This window comes from Melanaphis sacchari, unplaced genomic scaffold, assembly GCF_002803265.2.
Source record: "Melanaphis sacchari strain LSU unplaced genomic scaffold, SCAv2.0 Contig24_pilon_pilon, whole genome shotgun sequence".
NCBI lineage: Eukaryota > Metazoa > Arthropoda > Insecta > Hemiptera > Aphididae > Melanaphis > Melanaphis sacchari.
Genome location: NW_020271125.1, coordinates 2,707,796 through 2,732,060, shown reverse-complemented (window position 1 = coordinate 2,732,060; position 24,265 = coordinate 2,707,796). Strand labels below are relative to the sequence as shown.

The 24,265-nt window shown below is 32.8% G+C and overlaps 1 protein-coding gene across 3 annotated transcripts in view; it reads right to left on the bottom strand.

Moving 5' to 3' along the window:
- The window catches only part of LOC112594960 (putative inorganic phosphate cotransporter), a 71,355-nt gene that overhangs the window by 30,414 nt on the left and 16,676 nt on the right, over positions 1-24,265 (bottom strand). Inside the window, exons 1-2 of one of the 3 annotated variants that reach the window (XM_025340002.1) lie at positions 15,952-16,310; positions 6,698-7,267 (exon numbers count right to left, since the gene is read on the bottom strand). The exons of 1 other annotated variant lie outside the window; for it this stretch is intronic. In XM_025340002.1, the coding sequence (XP_025195787.1) occupies positions 6,698-7,091 (394 nt within the window). In that variant the 5' untranslated portion in view covers positions 7,092-7,267; positions 15,952-16,310. Of the gene's footprint in view, positions 1-6,697; positions 7,268-15,951; positions 16,311-24,265 lie in introns of those variants that run through there. One more of the 3 variants, XM_025340003.1, reaches the window with a different exon arrangement.

Sequence of the window (24,265 nt, the reverse complement as noted above, 5' to 3'; positions counted from 1 at the left end):
GTTACAAACAAATACTATAATGACAGTAGCAGCAACTACTATTAAACAATTAAAACAAATTTGACTCAATTATAATTAGTTATATTAATATTTGCACGGTTAAATTTTTGGACATGGCATTTCATAATTATTATTCGTTCTACGTATAGTAGGTAATATTTTATGTAATAGCATCGTTTATTATCAATTATCATAGAAACAGTTTACAAGGTCATATTTCATAATAATTTTAATCAATTAATTAAAAACAAATATTTTAGGGCTAATACACACTCTTCCTTGACAAGTAAAAACTTATATAAAGGCTATCAATTATTATTTCGATAAAATAAGTTTTTTTAAATATGATTAATTGTTCAAATCTGTTCTCTGTATCAATATTTTAAATGTTTCTTCATTTAGTTCATTGATTGTTTTTAAAATTATAACAGTAAAAAATAATTTATATGTATATTGTATATACAATATAAACTTTACACTATACATGTTAAACGAATTTACCATCATCATGAATCTTAACATAATAAATATATTTTGTTTTTTTTCATCGATTTATATCAAATTACTACTTAATAACTGCATACTAATAGATAATAAATGCAGTATATGTATGTAGTTTATAATTGGTCTAACGTGTTTATTTATTAAAAATAATTACACAATTACATAACCTTGTTATTTAATAATTAAAATATTTTTCATACCATAGCTCTAGTACACTTACAGTACTTGCAATTTTAATTCTTTTTTTCACGGAAGGTTAAAAGCGTCTTATGTCCTTCAAATTATAATGACGATCATTTTAAAAAGATTAGTTTAAAATACCAAAAACCATGCATATTAATTCAATAAACTAATTAGAAGTTAAATAATAATAAAGTGTTTATGTGGCCTTAATGAAAATTATTATATCATGTAAACGAGTTACAAAACAATATTTTTGTTTCATTAATATGTATATATATCAAGTGTAGTAAGTCGTAAAGGGTTACATCACGTATTTATAATATATATATATATATATATATATATATATATATATATATATATATATACATATTATATTAATATTGTTTATGTTTTATTTATTACTTCACAAAATTAGTTTGTTTCAAGTTATTAATAGCACCTAAAAAGCTTTAGACCTTATGCAACACCTAAAGCGGCAGCATATTATATTATTATGCAAATTGATAAAACGGATTTTGTGATACTATTTAGTATTTACCAGAACACCAGACATATATAACCAAATTATACATTTTGCATGCCATAATTCAACACTTAAGATATTAAATTTGGTTCTTAATAATTATTAATGATTATAGAAATTGAATGGCTAGTTTTAACTAAGCAAAATTGCAGATTATTACTTATTTAGTCCAACATTTATGGTCACTGCATAAGGGTTATTCGTCTTCTTTAAAACAGTTACTATAAATTTGTGTAGAAAATTTTTTTTATTAAAATAATATAATTTCGAAGTCATGAAAACATTTTAATATGTTTTTATTTCCTAATTACTTATATATTGTTTAAGAAAATGAAAATGTATATATAAAAAAAAAAAAATACTTATTATTCAATTATATATATATATATATATAATAATTAATAGTATAGTTTTTGGCATAAAATATGTAATTGACGACAATACGAGAAAAAATATATAAGAAAAATATCTAAAAAAATATATCAATTTGACTTGTTTAGTAATATATTTTTAAAATCAAATTGTAAAATTTCTATTTTTTTAATTTTGAGTAATGTAATATAGTTGTCAGTCCTCAAAGTTTACATTTTTAAATTTACAGGTACCTTAACAAAGTAAGTTTATTGGAAGTTTTGAACATTATGGTTGTATCTGTTTTATCCTCATCTATAAGTCTCAAAACAGTGACTTACACCCATATTAGATACAAATGAATTTATCGATTTTATTTAATCGATCATACTAAAAGCAACAACAAAACTATTAATGCAGTGAGTATAACTGCTTTACTGTAACTGTAGTAAATGGGCATTCAATCGTTTAATTTAAACCTGATTTGAGCAAAAACGACTTTTTTAAACCGATTTAAGACGTAACTGCGGTAAACTTTAAGTTTGAGGTAGATGTTTATTATATTCGTATGTATACCTATATATATTATTGTATACACTCGTATAAAATCAGTATCAATATATAATACTACATCGATTTATACTTAGTTGAACGTCTAAATATGAACAACCATTGTATAGTTACATGAAATACATCACAAGTCGTTTCAGAAATAATTTTATAATAATATAGTAAAATAAAGGTTATAGTTATAACATTTAATTTAATTAAAACTCTTAAGTCTATTAAATTTTTTTTATTAAATTCGTTTAAGTTATAATTCAATCCAATATGCATATATATATATATATATATATATATTATTAATGATTATAAGTATTTATTTTAAAGACTATTTTTTAATTGAAATAAAGCTTAATTTAGTAATATTAAAATAGACATGAACACGATTCCACAATATATTATTATACTTTAACGATGAATTAATTTATTTCATGCATAATAAAATGAATAATTTTACGGAATTATATAGTAGAATAATAAAAAAAAAAATGTTCAAGTTGAAAGCAGAAGATTCTGCTATTAAAGTTGAAGTTTGATCGGTCATATTTATATATATATACAATGATTAATGAAATATACATTAGGATAAAATTTCAGTAATTTGACAAATGGTTTGAAAATGATCTAGATAAGAAATAAGAAGGAAATAATAATGATTGGAATAATAACGAAAATATCTCTGTTGATTTCAGCGATAAAACGCAGGCATTTAATATTAAATGCGTTGTTTGTGTTTTTTTTTATATATCATGATAATATATTTTTTCAGTAACAATGAAAGATAAAAATACAGACATTGCTCATTCGAGAATTCAAAAATAATTTGATTATATGAATGTTGATATGATTATTTACTTTTTATTAATATATTATTTTCTATAAATTATATATATATAATATATTCATAGGTACCTTATTTATGTGTACTGGTTGTACAGTCGTATACAATTATCGTAATAATAGTTTTATAATCATTTACTAATTTTACTAATATACTAACGTGTAACGATTACAATTATTATATTTAAATTTTAAATTAATACGATTTTATGTATAATACGGATACCTATGGTTGATTAAATATTTCCTCAAAAAAATAACCCAATCGGTTATGATACATAATAAAATTTGTTTCCTTATTTTGACCATGTAAATTTTGTATTGTGTCTAAATATCAAATTAATTTCTTTTGAAAATAAGTAATAACTAGACTAAATCACTTTAATGAGAAATAAATCAAAATGCTATTTAGGTATGTAATCTGAACTGTTAAAGTGAATGGAGAATTGAGATTTATATCGGTCTACACAAATTGACATCACGATGACGGTTAAAGTGGAAACACGTTTTAATTGAACTGGAGCATTCTGGGATTATTGTTTTCTAACAAATCCAATTTTATCCGGATGCCAAATGTAATTGGATAATAGCACTAGGCTAGAGTAAAGTTTTAGATAATGAGAAAGAAAAAAATGGGATTTATAATAAGCACCATTGTTAAGAAAGTGTCGAAATAAAATCACCAGGATGCGCACACACTTTTGGATGATCGAGTAGTTATTGGCCAAGTCAACATTGACAGTGATTTTTTTTTCAAAAAACATTTGGCACAACGTGAAACTGTTTCGAGGTCGTTTGCACATGACTGATCATCACCTCGCTCCGTCCGGCCGGCACAAGTCCCTCATACAGAAATAAACTATCGCACGCTTTATAATAATTAATAATAATATTAATGCACCATAATGTGTTAAATGTAGATAAAAATCAAAATAAATAATAGTAAAAGGCTGTGTATACTTGTTGTTGGTATCAATTCACCGTGTTTTATTAACTTACAATATAGTTTCTCCGAAATTAAAACTTTAGCCATGGTAACTCCAAAACAACGAATGTAATGGGCAACATACTATGAATTAAAGTGTAAAGCGGAAAAGCGCGAAGAATAGAAGAATGCTGCCATATATTTTTTCAGCACAATCAATCGAAATCGTTTGGCGATTCAAATATTAATATCAATCGCATTGTACCTTATTATTTTGTAACAATACAATACGAGTATATACAAATATTTTATGTGAGGATATTTTAACAATACAGCACGTAGCTGTGGAACGTTGATGAGTTAATAAGTATATAAGTTAAATTGATTTTGACTTTTTTTTACATAGGCAGAAAAATACCAATGAGTTTTATTTTTATATTATAAATAGTTAAATTTTAATTAAATCAAATATACATACTAATCAGTAACTTTGTTACTCGAAGTATAACGCTGTGTAGTTAAAGAAAAATCGTTTAAAAATAAAATTAACTATTAACTTTTAAATTAGTTAAATTACAATTTCACATTTAATTAAACCAAATTACAATTATTCATCAACTTGGATAGCTTTCACAAAACCCACGCAATACTGAAACGTATAAGTTTATCATATTCAATGACAAAATATGTTGTATTTTAGTATGTACTAATAATTGCAATGATTATAATAATATCGTATAATATACCAATACATACTTAAACAATAAGTGTTTCTTTTTATTTTTTCAAGTTCAAGACACCTACAACTATATTAACTGTTTTAATTGTTGTTGTTTTTTGAGTAAAATGTTTACCAAAGTAGGATTAGAATCTTTTTTCAAAGTTATTGATACATTAATAGATTTTACAATAATATAACATTACTGAAAGTAGATAGGCATATGTTTTAAGATATTACAAATGTACGTATTATAGATTTCCATTGACAATGTAGTATAAATTCTTTACTACTCTAGTACAAAATCAAATATACTCGTTTTTTTAAATTATTCCAATAATTTATAATAGTAGATGTAATACTATAAATTGCGCGAACTTAAAAAAAAAAATTGTGACTGATGACAGTGACCCCTGAACTCTTATAATACAGCTTTGAAGCTCGTTTTAACAAACAAAAAAAAAACAACTATAAATCAAAATATTATAAAATTAAATATATATAATATATTGCATTCCCCTCCATGAACACAACTATTTTTTACGACTAGCAATTTACGTTTAATCGTGTCGACAAATTTAAAAATAATAAATTTATAATGCCTTACTTGTGCCTCCTATATTATATAATATGTACTTTAAATACCTTTACAGGTAAGAGGATAAATAAATATAATTATGCTCGACGAGAAGAGCTCAAACTTATGATAAAATTATAAAGTCACATACATTCAACAAAAACTCGATGCATAATAGTATGCGCATATTTAATGTCTGCTCTAATTTAAAAATTAAACATCAATGTAACCACCATAGTAAATTTAAACCAAAACTGAGATACTCCGACACTGTATGAAATAGGATCCAATTTAATTATGTTAGCTCAATTAAATAATACATTTTTTATACGAATTTCAAAGCTTCAAAGCATTTTAATTTTTATAAATAATAGGCGGTAACTTATACCCCATTTTGAAATATTTATTAACAAGCAATCGCAATTGAATTATTTTTAAAAAACCATTATATTTTTAAAATTTTCCCCACCTAAATTAAATTATTGTTTGTTTAGTTTATTGTATAATATATTTTTAACAAGACATCTATACAGAGCCAGTATAAGAGATGCATATAGAAAAGTTTAATTTGATATCGTTTCAAATGTTTTCTATGCATTTTTCAAAATCTTTTCTTGCATAGAAAGTGATTATTTAATATTAAATATATTAAGGGATATGAAGTAAACGTTGAGACAGGTACTTAACTACTGTTAAATATTCAGCACAGGGTTTCAAATGTATCGGAAACGAATGTCAACCAATGTTAAATCAAAGCAATGAAAATATAATATATAGATCTAGTAGAGACGTAGAGTTATACACAAAGAATGACGAATAATAAACGCTAGTCAATTTAGGTGGTTTAAATTAAATAATCATATTTTGTCTTACGATGAAAATGTATAATATTTAATTTTACTTTTTGTCTAATTTCTTTACCTACAGCTATTTAATAAAAAATACTTTTAAGTAAGAATATAAATCCAATTTCATCATACAATCTTACCTTTAAAGGATATAGGTAAGAAATAATCATTCTAACGTATTATATTTTTCTGTTTCCCTAAATATTAAAATCAGAAAAACTTATTCTCGATCTTCTCCACGATCAAGATATCACGTAGTTTTAGTAAGTGATAAATGTGATTAGTTTAATAATATTATCACATAACATAATCAAATCATTAAATTTACAATACTATTTTGTTATCTCACTGTCATATAATTATATCATACTCAATAATATCCATACTCTTAATATTACCTTCATTTTTTCAACTCATTACGATATATATATATATATATATTCTTCTCGAGAATAAAAACCAAAAAGTGCCATCGCTCGACCGTTCCATTAAATGGTCGAGAAACGACTTCAAATCTACATCTGCAGTGCGCAGTCGACAAAACATAGATAATAATGAAATATATAACACCGACCAACTAAAACGTATCGGCGGGACGAAACTCAATCTGAACGCAGCGTAATTATAACAACTATTAAATACGTGCGTTGATGTTCAATACCTTTGGCCGGCACGGGCCTGTGACTGTACCCGTTGTGGTTGTCCGCGGCCGTCAGTTCGTCCAGTTCCGGCTGATTCCAAATAAGCATGTGCGTGGCGCCGGACGTCCGGTTGTTGAGACAGCACGCGGACGAAGACGACGACGGCCCGGGACATCCTCCGCCGCCACCCCCACCGCCGGCACCGTCACCGCAGCCGCTAACGCCACTTCCACCGCGGCCACAGCCACCGTACTTGACGGACCCCCGGCCGCCGAACGACGATTCCTCCTCGAAGATGATGTCCTGCGGGTAACGGACGGCCACGTGCACGCCGGACATGAGGCCGACGCCGGCCTCCTCCTCCTCGGACTCTATCCCGCAGCCGCCGCCTCCATCCCATCTGCGGCCGGACATCAGCGCGGACCGCCGCCAGACGATGGCCAGCTCCTTCCGCCGAATCCGTTACAGCGCATTGGTTATCAGCCCGCCATCGCTGTGCAGTACAGCGCTGTCTATATACGTATATATGTGTATGTATATATATATATATATATATATATGCACACACCACACGCACAAGCCACTCAAGTCTGTCAACATGGGTCACCATCGATTATAGACGCGGAAATGCCCAAAGGCCGACGATATTAGATACGTGTGTACAGTGGACGTCAGACAAGATTGCCGCGGCGGCAGCACTCAATCTGTTCGCCGCATCGGTTTGTTTGTCACGAATCTGTATGGTAGGTACCGATCGATATTGTATTCGTTTGTTATAAAAAAAAAAAAAAAGAAAGAAAGTTTTTGCCAGGACATCATTTGCCTTTAAATGTCGAATACTATCGGTTTTAAAACGTTACGTGGCGCCAACAATTTGACGATAAAATAATTTATTGGTATCAAAGTCCGTGCGTGGAGGAGAACCACCCCCGGTTGTTCTTCTTATTCGCGCCTCCACGCCAATCTAGCTGACTCGTACTGTACACACACTACAACGACGGGTCGGTCGTCGTTCAAAATCAATTTAAATCGGTCGCACTTATTTGTCGGTATATTTTTATGGATTTAAAAGTAAAAAAATTCCCTATGCACCACACGTTTGCGAAGCTATTCACTTGGCACATCGACGCGGTCTAAACTTTCCCAAACGTTACAATATAAATCAACAAACTATACGCGAACAGTCAGTTTTTTAAACTTTGAACAAAATATTTATATTTTTTTTCAAAATCATAAAAATGTACCGATAAAACTAGTGTAACCGCCATTTATATTTTATAATAGTACGGCGTGTGTGTATCAATGCGCTCATAACTTTAGCCGAATTCGTGTAAGTTTACTAAGGAAACAACAATTCTAGGTTCGCTTGAAGATTGTCTCGATGAAAACAGTATGTGACGCCTACGATAATTTATTCTACGAGTTCTTTCAAATAATTTTGATTTTTTAAATTTTTATTTCTACACTCGAGTTGTAACACTCATTCGTCCATTATCGGCGAATCTTAAGACGTCGTATATTATGCTCGTCGATGTTGGTTTATGAAAACACCGAACTCAAATAACAGTCGGAAACTGACGGATAGGTATAATATTATATAGTGGCAAATTTCGCAGTGATTCAACAAAACTGTAAAGTAAACTGTAGCAGAAAACGCAGCCATGAAATATTATATGAATGTATTAAATTGTATGTATTATTATTTCGAGTCGTGCACATTTGTAAGACTCTGATTAAACTTCTGTCTTGACACAACTCGTTTGCTACGTATTTATTACCTCGTACACCTCTACGGCGCCCGGCTTTCTAATGCAAAATCCACAGCTGGGGTATGGCGACGTGTTTTCAACCATCACACGCTATAGCAGTCAATCGAAATTATTAGGATATGTGCCTAAAGCACGGTATAGAATTTCCGTAGTTAACTCATTGCATATGTCACATTAATGATGGGCGCATCATACACACACACACACACACACACGCATACGTACACACACACATAAACACATATTATTAATATCATATAATATACAATTACAACCGATACTATAAATAATGGTATCACATTCTATTATATTAAAATATTTAAACATTGTTATTACGGCACAACGCGCGCTGAGAAAAAATACGTTAAATCAATAAATATATAAATATTTACAAAACGTATGTACAAATAACTACATTAGTATTATGCTTATAATATATCATATGTGCCTACAAGATATATACGCTCCAGCATTGGGCAATTCAAATTCGCATTCTAATAAGTTCTTACTAAATTACGCAATATTATGTAATAACTGCTCAGACGGTAATTATACGGCTGAATTGACAATTAGAGAACGCGCAAAACGCCGGAAATATTATGATTATTAAATTATTGTCATCATTATCATGAATTTCACCGAATAACGTTGTACATCATTGCAGATTGTGGTGATTATGGATTATATTATAACGGCGTTTCGTGCATGAGTGAAACGTTACGGTCGCAAATAATCACGCAAGCTTAAAAGTATAGAAACGCGTTAAAAAAAAATTCGATTTTATCGCAAATTAACTTATTTATTGCTTAATATACACACACGATATTTAGTTAAGATTGATAGTATAAAAATATAAATAAATAAATCACACCTAAGTTTCATAAAAATATATTTCTATGATTTTTCTTAAAAATGTAATTCCCGTGAAAAATAATGGAATCGTTTTTACGCGACTAGTTGTAAAAGAGTTTATTGAAGTGTCAAACTAAATTATTCGTGCAAAGGTAATAATATTGTACACGAAAATCGAATACAAGAAAGAATAAATAGACGCCATTTTTTTTTTTCGTAATTTTTAGTTACGCCATTTGATGACATTCTACTCGGTGGAAAAATGTAATATTTTATTCACAATATTTGTTAAGTAGCAATGTATGTACAATATAACCACCATCTCATTTAAATATAATTTTTTTGAAAATATAACAACATCATAATATTAAGTGCATATTTTATTATTATAAAACATGTACATTCGCCTTTCAACAACTACGCGTTCACTCTCTGTGTATTTATATTGTGTCCAACAACGAACTTTTTGTTTGCGTGTTAACGGTTTTAAATTTGTTAAAATTTGATTTTAATATGACACAAAATATTGTTGTTGAGTATTATACATGTTAGACAAACAATGTTCTAATTAGGTCAAATATATAACACGGATTAGTATACAAATTACAAATCCAATTAAATCGAATTACTCGGTATACTAAAACATTTAATATCATATAGGTGGGAAAACTAAAACAAAAACGCCATTGCGAGTATTCAGAAGCTTATAAATACACTAAATGTATACCATATATTATTGATATATGAACCACACAATAAGTAAGTAGTAATAAATATCGTAATACCTACTAGTATGGTTGAAAAATGATATTAAATTATTTTTAGTGTTATTAGAATACTTGGCTATACTTATACTGATATTTGAAATCGTGAGAAAAGACTATGACAAATTACAAGTATAGCCGTATAGGTTCGTTTAATATACCGTTCATATCGATTATTGCGGGAGCAAGAATTATTGGTCGAGTCACTAAAATATTATATTATTAGCATCATATACGAATAACTATTGTCTAGGTGTATAATATGACCACCAATCCGAGAATAAAAATTTCTCGTCGGACACGATTATTTGTGCACAGCACGTCTATAAGTTGATCCTTTGAGGAAAAAAATAACACGTCCAACGAAACAAGCATTAGAGATATATTATTATATCATATACAACAGGGGGCCTGTAGTTAACGAGTTACACGAAGTGCAGTGGCGAAACGCAATTAAATTTCACCAGTCCGACACTTAAGAAAACAAAACAGTTCCTGGCAATTCCAGAAGAAGAGTGGTTTGGGGTAACAACAAAAAAAAAAAAAAAAAAAAAATGGGATGATATATTATATTTGTAGAGCTGAGAGCATTTCGACACAAAAGCGCTATAGGTGTAATTAGCCATTGTCGGAGGGCAAAAACGTTCAAAGCAGTTTCTTTTAAATAGGTAACCATTTCATGCATCATATTATTTATATAATTATGCGGCTGAAACGAACTTTTATCGGACAATATAATATAATATAATATATTAATATTAATATAATTAATGTAAAGTAAGGTCGTGGGTCGTGACGTGTGGCGGTATGGTAGGGAGTGGGGGCAGTGTGTTTCGTTATAATAATGTATTGCACATTACCGCAAACAAAAGCTTTTGAAATCGGTCGGATCATTTGACGGACAGGCGAAAAATTCGCGTGCGCCCGGCAACTATACGATGCGAGCTCGAATACTGAAATTTGATTTCCACCCGAGCTTTTCGGTTTCGTTATCGACCGAAATCTCGTTCACGACTCACCCGACCTGCAGCTCTGCCGCCGCCGCACAAAACGCGAACGGGTTAATGTGATATTGTAACGTAAGCCGTCGCAATAACATAATATTATATACGACGAGACAGTTGCGGGGTGTTGTTTTTTTTTCCTTCTCTCTCGCCGAAGTCGTTGTTTTCTTCGTGCTCGCGTTCCAAATCGCACAATTTGCATAGCAAGAAATACGCGTCCTGCGCCTCGAGCTCACGGTGAAATATAACAAGGTGCGCGCGCGCCACGGTCATTATAATATCATAATATTTAAAACGCAAAAAACTAATTATTGCGATTCCTTAAGGGGAGTTGTAATAATATGTTTTTTTAATAGTGTGTGCATGTGTGTACGTGTTTTATTGTGTTCGGCCGTCCTGTGCATAGATTTAACCTTGAAATCAAAACGCACAGTTCAACGCCTGCACGAACGCGATAATCGTATTAATATTATATAAGTACTTATACTCGAATATCATAATAATAGTCACGACCCGAGATCAATTCGTCGCGAATCGACCGTACAGGAGATGTATAGAGGTGTGTACCTATACTAATTCTGTGACGCATGACATTATGATAATAAAAAATATATATTATTGTTAATATTATTGACGTGGTCCGACATATTTTTACATGACAAACATTACATTATAATAATATTGTGTATAACTACGTAGTACACCATGACCCGACCGAAATTCGTCACGCTATTAGAATATTCAAAATCGGTCGTTTGCCGCTGTATCGACGTGCGTCTTAACCTGAACATCGTAATAATAACAATAACAACAACAATAATAACTACATAATATTATTATATGGGTACCATACAAGCCTACGCGTTTTTATGAATCATTTCTGAGAATATTATAACAAAGATCTAATATATCATAACAGATACGTCAATATGATTGTTCATATTAATAGAGGTGTCCCGTGCATGGCGTTTACAACGACGGATTGAGGGGGGGAGAAGAAAAGTTGGAAACGTATTGAAAACAAATTTTTGCAAACAGCGGTATGTCACGAGAGCGTCGACAAACGAAATATAAGAAAAAAACTAACACAAATTAGAAAGGTGAAATATGAAATCACAACACAAGAAGGTGTGTAGACCTGCAAATCACGGGAACTCTGATGTATTTTTATGATGGATGAGTCGGGAAAGTACCCCCCTCCAACCTTCGTAACAAGACCACTTCCTACACACCGAAGTTGCGCGATGCCAATTGACACTATTCGGTTCACTCTCCCATTCGCCAAATGAATATACACGTGCATCAGATATTTTCGTAATACAGTTGTATTTTTGTCACGAGTTCCACAGACCAGACAATCTATAAGCCTGTTCGATCTTCGCATTAAACTAACCATACGCTATAAATAATAATGCAATCCGTCGTCGGTCTCACCGGGTCACGAAATCGATACGCGGATACGTCAATCGTTGTTCAACTTCACAGATATTATATTTCCCGTGAAATATTTCAAAAAAAAAAAAAAAAAAAAAAAATATGGAAAAAGCAATAAATACACACATACACAACTACCAGCTACACTAAACGCTTTAATTGAAAAAAAAAACAATTAAAATTGAGAAGCAAAAATGTAAAAAGTGATGTGTGTACTTGAATATTTAATTATCTAATTAATACAATAAAATTATGAAATAATTGGAAGCGGTACGCAAAATAATTGTTTAAGAAGAAGAGAGCCTCCGTCTCTACATCCCTTCTCATTCAAGCACTATGTGTATAACATATCATTATGCTCACTAAAACACTCAGTCACTGTGAATAATTTGTTGTGTACGCAAATCGTAGGTATGATATACGCGTGTACCATATTAATATCAAAATAATAGTAATTACGTCGATAGTACTCGTATAAATGATATCATACAAAAAAAGACTAATAAAAAAAATACGTATTATACCATAAGCAACGATATGCTTGAGCATATCACTAAAACACGTATTTGATTGAAATAGTCCCTCGGTTAAATCCTCAGACCCGTTGTTCGACTTAGACAAATACAATACAAAAAAAATATATGTTTATAATAATAATAATACCATGCAGAGTTATGAACACAAATACGCATAATGATATTATCAAACTTCTATACAAAAACATAAATCATATTATTATTTATTATTATGCATTTGACTATCGTTTAGAAATAAAACTTGGTCTATTATATTAATAAGTAATAAAAACAAAGCATTTTCGTAAAACTTTACTTGTTAAGTTAAATCTAGTAGTGCCAAAGTCCACTACAATGTGTCCATTGAAAATGCAACTTCTCCAATGGATTAAAACAAATAATTACTTTGCTTTTGTGTTCTTTACTATCCGGAATATAAGTAAACATAATTCATAGTATTATAAACAGTAAAATTCACAAAATGTGTTTAATACATTTAAATATCTTATATCATTATATAGATTGATTTTTTTCAAAAAAAAAACTATTCTTTTTTTTGTATAATTGAAATTCTAATACTAATTCCATTGTAAAATATCAAAACCATTGCAGAAAAAATAACTAACAATCTGCAGGTTTTTTTCTTTAGAAACTAGAATAAACGTTAACTATTTTAAAAACAACTTTAACAAAATGAATAAAATATTAGGTTAGTTGACAAAATTTTGAGTTAAGGAAACATATCAACCTTTAAATAACAACTTTTGAGCTTTTTCAGGATTTAACAGATGTTATACCTACTTTTAAAAACCTTAGTTGCGTGACGTAAGTAATTTATTTTTTACTTTATGAACTTCTAGCAAATATATATACATGGAACATATCATCAAAAAGAAAAACGTACAGCATTTCACAATAATTATTCATCATATCGGGAAAGATTTATACAAACAATTTTAAATAAATTTATTTACTCTGTATACTATTTTTCATACTGAAAATACTTTGAATATTAAAATGTTATACTTAAAATACTCATTGTATATTTATAGAATAATTATACGCATGTGATAGCAATAACTTTTTTAACAAGCTCGTAAATTTATGAAAGTTTATTAAAATAAATGTAAATTATTATTTATTACAAAAGCAATAAAGATTTGAATTACTGTTTTAGATACAAATGAATCGCGGCCACTATAATACCTACATAGTATTATTACTCGAGAAAAATTTCAGTGACGTGTTAAATGCGTTATGAAATAATTATAACAAATGTTAGTAAATTAATTAGCTTATTGTTTAGACGACAACGGCTAATTTGAAATATTCTCTTGAATAATGGTAGGTAGGTGTTGTATCCATTAAAATTACACCTAAGTAATTTTCTAGAAAACAATATATACAATGTATACGACAAAGGAGTTTTCCTATTGTAAAAGCGCGAGAAAAAAATAAAACCTTAAACCACGTTTGCAAGCGATGACGTTCTATGTGCATATCTGAACAATATCTTAAGCAAAAAAAGACGGAAAGTAAAGAAAAATTGCTTCGATATCAACCATATCTAAATTATAGTGAAAATAAATAAACAAATAAATAAGACGAACGAGTGTTATTTAGCAGGTGAATTGTTTACACTTGGCAAGTGTTCAATTTTCTACGTTAAATCATCGTGTGCCAGTCGGGAGGACGTGTTTAAACTTAATGTGAAATAATATTTATGTACACTATACCGATATTGGAAACGTTTAAATGAGAATGAGTTGTACACGAGCGATTCCAAATGATTAAAATAGTATAATAACTTTTATTACTTTTAAACTGAGTCTCAGATTCGGTTTGTTAAATGTGTTTTTTTTTTTTTTTGACGACAATGTATACCCGGTCGTTAAGACGCCAACAATGATAGTTTAGACGTATTGTTGTGTCGCTCAACGAAAACGCGCGCGTGGCGACAATGTTAGGAGTTTTTTTTTGTTTTTGCGAAACGTGATTTTTGTTTATATTTTGAGATTTGACCGTTAGATCGGTTCACAGTAAAACAAACCAAATCTACGTTTCAAATAGTGGTGAAAAAACTCTTCCGAAGAAACTTCAAAGGGACAACAACGAATAGAATGTAATCACTACGAAACTCGTAAGATATCCAAGTTTCTAATGTATATACATAATATTATTATACAGTACGCAGTATACGTATAAAGTGACACCACCACGCGGCCAAACGTCGCAATACTGTATTACGTATTATAAATGCGCAAATAATGTGTTTAATATTATAATTTAGTACGCTCGTCACAAAAATATAATGCTAACGGCGCGGAATAAGTTTACGTACTCGACGTTATTAAATATTATTATAGCAGAGTACACAATTGTCAATTCGGGTATGTATTCTACACCCGGTCGGGTTTAAAACGTTTACATTTTTTTTTTTTTTTTTTTTGTGAATTCTTTAGGGCCCCCAACCCGTAAACACACATAATATATTATAAGAACCATACGTAAGGTATCTCCTCCAAAAACGTGTTTAAACGGAAACACCGCCGTTGGGGGAGGGAAAGGAAACATAAAACAATAAATAATATCTAATCGGAATAAAAATAAAAAATAAAAGAAAAAACGAGCGCAACGATCGATTTGCGCGGGCTGGGCGTATATTATTATGTATGTTAAACGACGTATAAATATATTATAATATATAAACATATTATACATATAAGCAGCGACGCGATAATGAGTGGAGCGTGCCGGTTGTGCCGTAATAACAATGTATAGTAAAAACACGTAATAACTACAACGTAAATGACCGGGAAAGGGTGTTAAGTGGGAATAGAGAACGATAGAGAGAGATAGAGGAAGAGGAAGAGGAAATAGAGAAAGAAAGCGTGAGTGAGGAAGAGGAGCAGGAGTAGGAAATAAAAACGACTTACACGTGCTTGGTCGGTAAAACGGCCGTTGATCTTATCGAGTGGTGTCGGTGCACAACGGTACACGACGTGCAGGACACGGAGCAATAGTGTGTAATATATTATACTGTCGACGCCACTACCCGCAGGACGGACGCGTTCAACAGGACGACGACAGCGGACCGCAATGCCGTCGAGCCGGACACAGTGTGCACACAACGACCGTGGCGGTCAGCAGCAGCGGCAGACTTCCGGACCGGCACGTGCACATGTCTGCACGACGACGGCTGCGGCACGGGGCGCGCGCGAGATAAAGCGTGGTCGTCGTTTTAGGCCTGCACTCGGATGCTCCTCTGCAAGGGTTTGGGGAGGACGGGGCCGAGATAGCGACCGGCGGCGCGCCCGCCACGCCGAGGCACGCGACGACGTCGGTCGGACACGGAATTCGGAAACGACGACGACGGCGACGAAGCGGACGACGGCGACGACGACGACGACGGCCAGAGGGACACTGCGCGCGCGAACCGTACACGACGACGACGACGACGACACCGCGTCGTTTGGTTGGTCGACGGCGCGCTGGCTTACGTTGCTGCCCGCCTGGTGGCGGTGCCCGATGATGCTGTCCCGCGGGAAGTAGCGTCGGCGGGGAGGAGGTGGGAGATACCGAACACGGGGCGCGCGCGCGCGCCGTTCGAGGCGGCGGCGGCGACGATGGACGAGCGCCGGTCGACGGCAACCACCGCGGTCGTACGACACGACAGCGACGGCGGACGTTCTGTCTGCGAGAGGCTGGCGGGCGGGCGAGGTGGGGGCTCGCGGCGGTACGACGGCTGCGGCAGCGGCGGCGGCGGCGGTGTGGTGTAGCGCACAGGGCCGCGACGGACTGCTCGTTGCAGCAGTGGCTGTCTGGTCGCCGGTGCGCGGCCGCCGTCGACGCTCGGCCGCCGCGCTGCCCCGGCGGCGCTGCGTGCTGCCGTATCGATCGGCGGCCGGCTCGCACACACGCGCGCGCCCACGGCGGGGCCCGCCACCGCCACCGTCGCCGCCACCGCCGCCACCGCCGCCGCCGCCCACGCCGGGGCTGCCGTAATGCATGTACCGGTGTGTGTGGCCTCGCGTGTCTGTCGCCGACAGCGGGGACGCTTGTTCCGCACGCCGCCGCCGCCGACCGACACCTATGCGCGCGTACGCGCACGCACATCCGTTTTCCCGTTATATGTTTTTATTATTTATTTATTGCGCACGGCGGCGCGAAAACGGTCAACGGACGAGTGCGGCGTTGATGTTTTGCGGTTATATTATTGTATAGGTGTATCGGTAAAACGAGAAGGATTGATTTCGCTCGCGTCGACGACGAGCACATGGGCGCTTTATATATTTCTTTTACTTTTTAAGAGGCGTCGGTGTGTGGGTGCACGAAGTCGAGCGCCAGAGCGTGTGTGCTCACCGCCGCCGCCACTGATTGTGCGCGCGTGAGGAGGTGCGCGTCCGGGCCGTTCGTCGCCGCACAAGGCCGCCGCCACCCCGCGGACGGGCGCCTATAGGCGTAATGGGATTTTAATGGAAATTCGCGTACCACCTCCGCGCCGGATCGCAGGAGGACTCCCGCGCTAGGGTATGGCGGACAACGGACGACAAACATGACAAAAAATTTTTAAAAAATATTTTGCGCATCGCCCGCCGACCGCAGTTGACCGTACGCGCGCGTTAAGCCCCGGCCGGTTGAAGAACGGTATCCGTGCGAACTTCACGCCCTTGTCGCGGCGGAGTGGAAAGCATATACGACGCGCGATCGCGACGTAGTAAATTTAATGTCTCATAACACCGTTTAGCCGCTGATTTTCACCGATAAAATTTTTGATTTTTGTACCGCAGTTGTTCTATGGATGAACGTTTATTTTTTGTTCACTTACTGCGTCTTAAGAATTGCAATAACACTTTTTAAGCACAATCGGCCTCGGATATCTTCTATATTTCATACCAAAAATCGATTGATCCGAACGTATTTCGTCAATAACTTGTATTTGGATCTTACAAATTTATTTAAGCACACACGCACACGTCACAATATTTAAAAAAAAAAGAATATACATGTTGTTATATACAACCGGTTCTTAACAACGGTAATACAGATAAGCGTATATGATAATATATTACTGTCTAACCAGTAATCCTACAACAATAGTATAACTTATGAATTATCTAATAACATATATACATGGCAAGTAAAATATATCTTATACCTTGACGCATCGCCTCATCGATTAACTTCCGACGCATTTTATTATATCCTAAGTTATGATAGGAATGTAAACATACAAATGCGAGAATCGCTGTTTATATAAGAAATGTATACTCCCAATGCGCAACAATTAACGCACTTGTGAACGACGAATCGAAAACGATTGAACTAAAATCGCAAAAACCTAACATAGCGGCACCACGAAAAAAGTTACCATTTTCATTTATAACACTAACTAACTAAAAATATCGAGACTTCCCGTATACGAGTAACCTTAAATCGAGTTTCCACAATACTCTAGGTATATTATGTAAAATTTAATAAATTATTCAGTTTGTATCTGTAACGTATAACCAAAATTTTGTTACCTGTAAGTGTTAAATATACCCTCCCTGTTTTAGATAAACAAGATGAACGATAGTCACTACGACGGCGGTATAAAGTTGACCATCTCGACCGTGAAACAACATAGGTCGGCAGTCCCTCCCACAATATAAGCTCAGTGTCTGCAGTCTATATTCCACAATGAATATTAGCGAAGGAGTAATCGCAATATTTTCCACCATTTTTCTTTGCGTTCGGTTATTGATCAAACCGTTTTTTAAATTATTGATTTTGAGTAAGTATTTATAATTATCTATGGAATGTAACGAAGTTCTAGATGAACTAGTTTTATACAATTTATAAATTATAATTATAAAATACTAGTATATCAAATTAAAAAAGTGATATTCTTAATATTTTTCTGGATAATAGATATAAGCTAATGCAGTAGGTACGTACTGCTTGGACAACACACTGCAGTCACATCACACAAGCGTACTAAATAATAATTTATCCGTGTCATCTGCATTATGTACTTCGCAAAAACAAAGAAAAGTTCATATCCATTATACAAATCGAAAAAATATAAGCTTTATTTATTATACGCAAGGCTTTTTATGTACATAACATTCACAATATATATCATTTATATGCATGTAAAACATACATAGAACCCAACTCCTTGATAAAATATCCTAAATATCCTAACAAACACCTAGGTTGTTTTATCACACACCAAATACTCTGGTATCAATAAATAAGTATAGACAGTGTTTTGTTTGAACGTAGAAATACATCATGATATTTATTTAGTATTCGAATATGTGTGCCAAAACTACCATCATCATGATCATATTCGCCAATTCAGAACAGACGATTGCACCAGTATGATTCACCAAACATGTTCTACTTCATTTTTTCCTTTAAAAATGAATTTATTGAAATTCTATTTAAAAAAAAAAAAATTAAGAGTGTGTAAAAATAAAGGTGACATTTTAAATTATTTAAATTATCTACACTATTTACTATTTTATCAAAACTAAAAAATGGGTATAAAAATCAACGTATTTGAAAATATAGTATTTAAATAGATACTCTTAAATTCAAAAATTCCGAAAATCAGGGTTTGAATACATTTAATATCAAAAGAAAAAAAAAGTAGTGATCTTGATTGATGAATCGACCTGCATAATATAATATAATATTATGTATAAACACTTACGTAAAACTTTATCGTAAAACAACCATTTTTGTTGTTCAGCTTATATATATTCAGAAGTATTTGCAAAATCGCAAAGGTATTACTAACCAACATGTTTACCGATTCATTAGATAAAATGACATGTATAAACAAACCGTTTTGCAACATGATCCTACTAAGATTTTAAACAATTACTGGTATTAGACATGTATAGAAACTTAGAGAACTATAATAGTAATTACTAATAATTATGCAGTAGTGCAATAGGCATTCGAGATGAAAAAATGTGACTCAAAAAGAAATTATCTTCAATGAAGAGGGGACCATTCATTTTACACCAGTTATTTTGATTAAACATAAACAGCATATTCGTCAATGATTTAAAATGAAACTATCAAAAGCTCAATCGAATTTTTATTGTATCAATTTATAATAAAGTAATTGTATGAATTGTTCACATTATGGACACGGTAAATTCGTTTGAGTTACATCGGGCACATTTTTATCAAATATGTAGGTATTTAGATTATTCCCATCGTGGTAGTGGTTAAGTAATAAAATAACTTTAAATATTTGACTTTATAGTTAAAAATAGTAATAATTTTAAATTTAATAAATATTTTTACATGCAATTAAAATGCATTGCTAAATAGTATATTTAGTATTTACTGTATTTTCGTGCACTGCTTTTAAAGTTTTATAAAAAATCAAAATTCGTCACCACAATGATGGCCTCTAAAACCACATAATTCTACTCACAAATAATATCTCTGGTGATATCATTCTTAATAATCTCTCCCCCATGCCACCATAACTTAAGCATAATTATAAAGTAGTGATTTCTGTCTATAAATAGCAAATCAATGGATAATTTTTATATTCGTGTTATACCACAATAGCTATAAACGAGCACTTAAATAATCATTGTAAAAACCAATTATTAACAGATTATATTATTTTAAAATAATAATAATAATAAAATTATAATTTATGAGATAACAAAAACTGAAACCTTGAAATTGGTGCACCTAAATAGTCTATTCACAACGCCGTGTAATCCTAATTATATAATTATTGGAATAATATATAAAACAAAATATAATATCATATCAACATAATATTATACTAAATGATAACGAAAATGAACCCAATTTATTGTACGTCGCATGATACAAAGAGGATATTTCATTAATAACGGTAGATGTATACAGTGATGGTGGAAATTGTCTACGGATTGATAGATATATAAGTTAATAAATTGTCACCGCTTTTCAATATAAAGTGCGCAGTTCATTCACGTAGTCTAAAAAATATTAATTTAACTCCTTCTTTAAAGCTAAACAAATCTCTACTAATAATTTAATTATGTGCCTTGATTATTATTAAGAAATGTTATAATTATATCATATTTTTATCGTAAAATATGCCAAAAACAATACGTGGGCGTACGTTTCAATCTCGCGTTGCCTGAATAATATTACCGATATAATATGCCTATTAGTATACTCGCTGAAAACTGAAAAGCTGTCAAACTACGGATGATACATTATACTGTGAATAATATACATTCAATTGTTGCTTTTGTTAAAGTTTACAAATTATTAAAAGTCGACATTTTTAGTAAAATTTTCGGTTTTTTTTTTAAAAATAATTTTAAAATTAACTCATGTATGAACATGATAAAACGCGTGACGAACACTTAGGACACGTGACAAACACAAAGAATACGCGACAACGCATCAGTAATATACGCGGATGTTTCACATAAAACAAATATTATATAAGCCATCATTGTCCTAATTTCTTAAATAGATGTTGCAAATCTGTTTGATATTTTTTTTCCGAGACTATACTAGTATTTTCTACTACAATTATTGATAATCTAATGAATAACAAAAATATCGTTATATTCATTTACAGTAAATAAAATAATGGGTAGGGTCCAAATCACTCATAATCATAAAATGTACCGAAACGAACAGAACGAAACCGTAAGAGTCGCGTCATACGTATATTAATATGTTATACCTACAGTGTTTATTACACGTTTTGTAATATTTTCCACATTGTATTTAATATAATATTCCGGTACAAAACACACTATTCCGCAGGCTATTATTTGCGACGATGATGACGACTACAATGATAACGGTCACACTTAACGGGTCCCTTTGCGTCGTATTTCGCACACTGCAGTCTCTGGTAATCGCTCGATGATGGACGTGTACCAACGACCTGCTGTTTAATACTGTGCACGCGTAAACACGTAAATAATATATACGATATACATTTTAATGAAATATGAAATATGAAATAAGAAGATCACGTCAACGGAGACGCGTGTGGGCACACCCACCCACTCACATATTAATCACCCGTGTTGTCGTCGCCGTTGTTTCTCTCGTTATGAACTACAATAAATGATATGTTTTTTGATACGTATCAGTTGTGCGATATGGGTTTTTCCTATTCATCATTGTGCATTCGTCGGTCGGAAATGAACATACCATAATAATAATAATATCTCGTGACTGTCATAATAAACGTGCGTGGCTAAATATGTATATATTATATTTATTAATTTTTTTTTTCATTTTTTTTTTTTTTTTTTTTTTAATGAACATTATTGTTTCCGTGCGTCTTATACAATTTATAATAACAATATACACACGACCGACTATTAATAAATCTTAAGGTTGTCTAAATATTAATTCCTGAGAATATTGGCCGTTTGTACGACGCGCGTTATATTATTATTATTATTGTACTGTTTTAATTACGTTCCAAGGGCTTTTGCCGCTACAGCCACCGCCACCGACGACGATGATGCTGCTACTCGAGTTGTAGCCGAATCTGGCCCATACGAAATAGTAATAACGTTATGTGGGTAGCGGGTACACGCACCGACGCCGATTGTTTAGCGTTTGTATGATATTAATCATCGGGGGAAGCGGAATAATTAAAAACGCCAAGAGAGATTTACCCTTTACCACCGAGGATATTATTATTGCAATTACAATAATAACAAACGTGCACCTATTTAACAAACAGCGATTGCGCAATAATAATATTGACCTGGAGAGGTAGCGACAGCTGTAGATAACAGCTCAGAAACTGCACCGCGCAGTTTTCAAATTACAAATAAATTATTATTATTGTTGTTGTTAAACCGTGGTGGAAAGGGCCACGCACGTTACATTAGCTCGGGCGGCAACAACTGCATTTGCAACACCATCCTCTGAGCAGTTAATAAACGATTGTGTGCTTATTTTTTTTCAATGCAAAAAATCATCGAATTAAAGATAAAAAAATCTTTGAAGGTCGACGTTATGGGCGCGTCAACACTTGTACAATATAACATATTATTATTATTATACATTTAGTACATGACCGGAGGAGTATACCTCAAAAAAAAAAAATAAATAAATAAATAACAAGTATTACATATTATGCTGCGTATAGTTAATAGTTATACAACATTACGACTGTACACACACACGCGAATAATCTAGAGTTCATTTTGTAGTATAAAGCAAGTCGATAGGCTATTCGTAAAAAAAAATATCTTAACGATGATTACGAGATGATGAGACGCCGCAAAGAACATAATATTATATACAACGATTAACGACACTGCATCGTATTTCGATTACAGATTTAATTGCCTTGACCGACAAACTATATGGGAGACTAAAACATCGTTAATCAAAATATAAATACTTTGGGTGCATTGAATGAGAATAAAACTGTAAAGGATGTACTGAGTTACAATCACACTAGTACACACACACACACACACACTCACACATGGTTATGTGTACAAACATTTCGATTGAAGAGCACCGCGCGATTCATGGCCAAAGACCGCCACTAAAAATCGTAATTATAACATAACTCTGAGAGGATATCAGCACGCTACCTATTTTCTCTCTCTGATACACTAACAATATAGAATATTAACATTTATCAAGACCAACTTAGTATTGTGTTTACTTTATTATTACAACGAATATAAGTATAATTATTATTAAGCTTAAAAGCATGAATACTGTTGATGCGCACTATCGCATAGGTTTTTATTGATATTTTAATTATAAAATAAGTAATGATAACTTTTAAATCAGAATATTATACTACCTACATAGTTAAAAATTACTTTAAAATAAAAATATCAATAAAACCCTTTGCGACTCCCTAGATAATAATATATTTACCTCTAGTTCGATAATTAGGTCAATTCACTCTGATATTAAAGCTAAAACAAATCCTAGAGTTTTGTTGAACTTTAATTTGCTATTTTGTACGTGGGCTGGAGAGAGAAAACAAATATTGTACGGACATCATCTTAACATCAAACTATTTAGTAAATAAGAAAATATATATACCTACACTTTATAAATGGTATATAATATTATACATGGTACGTCTAAATGTTAATCGTACAGTTGGTTTAAACAGTCAACAATTAACAGACAAACGAGAAGAACTCAATCAGCTGTAGGTGTCTCGGTCAATATAAATAAACGTACGGCTAATATTATTACCAGCATGTTATGTTTTCAAAAATA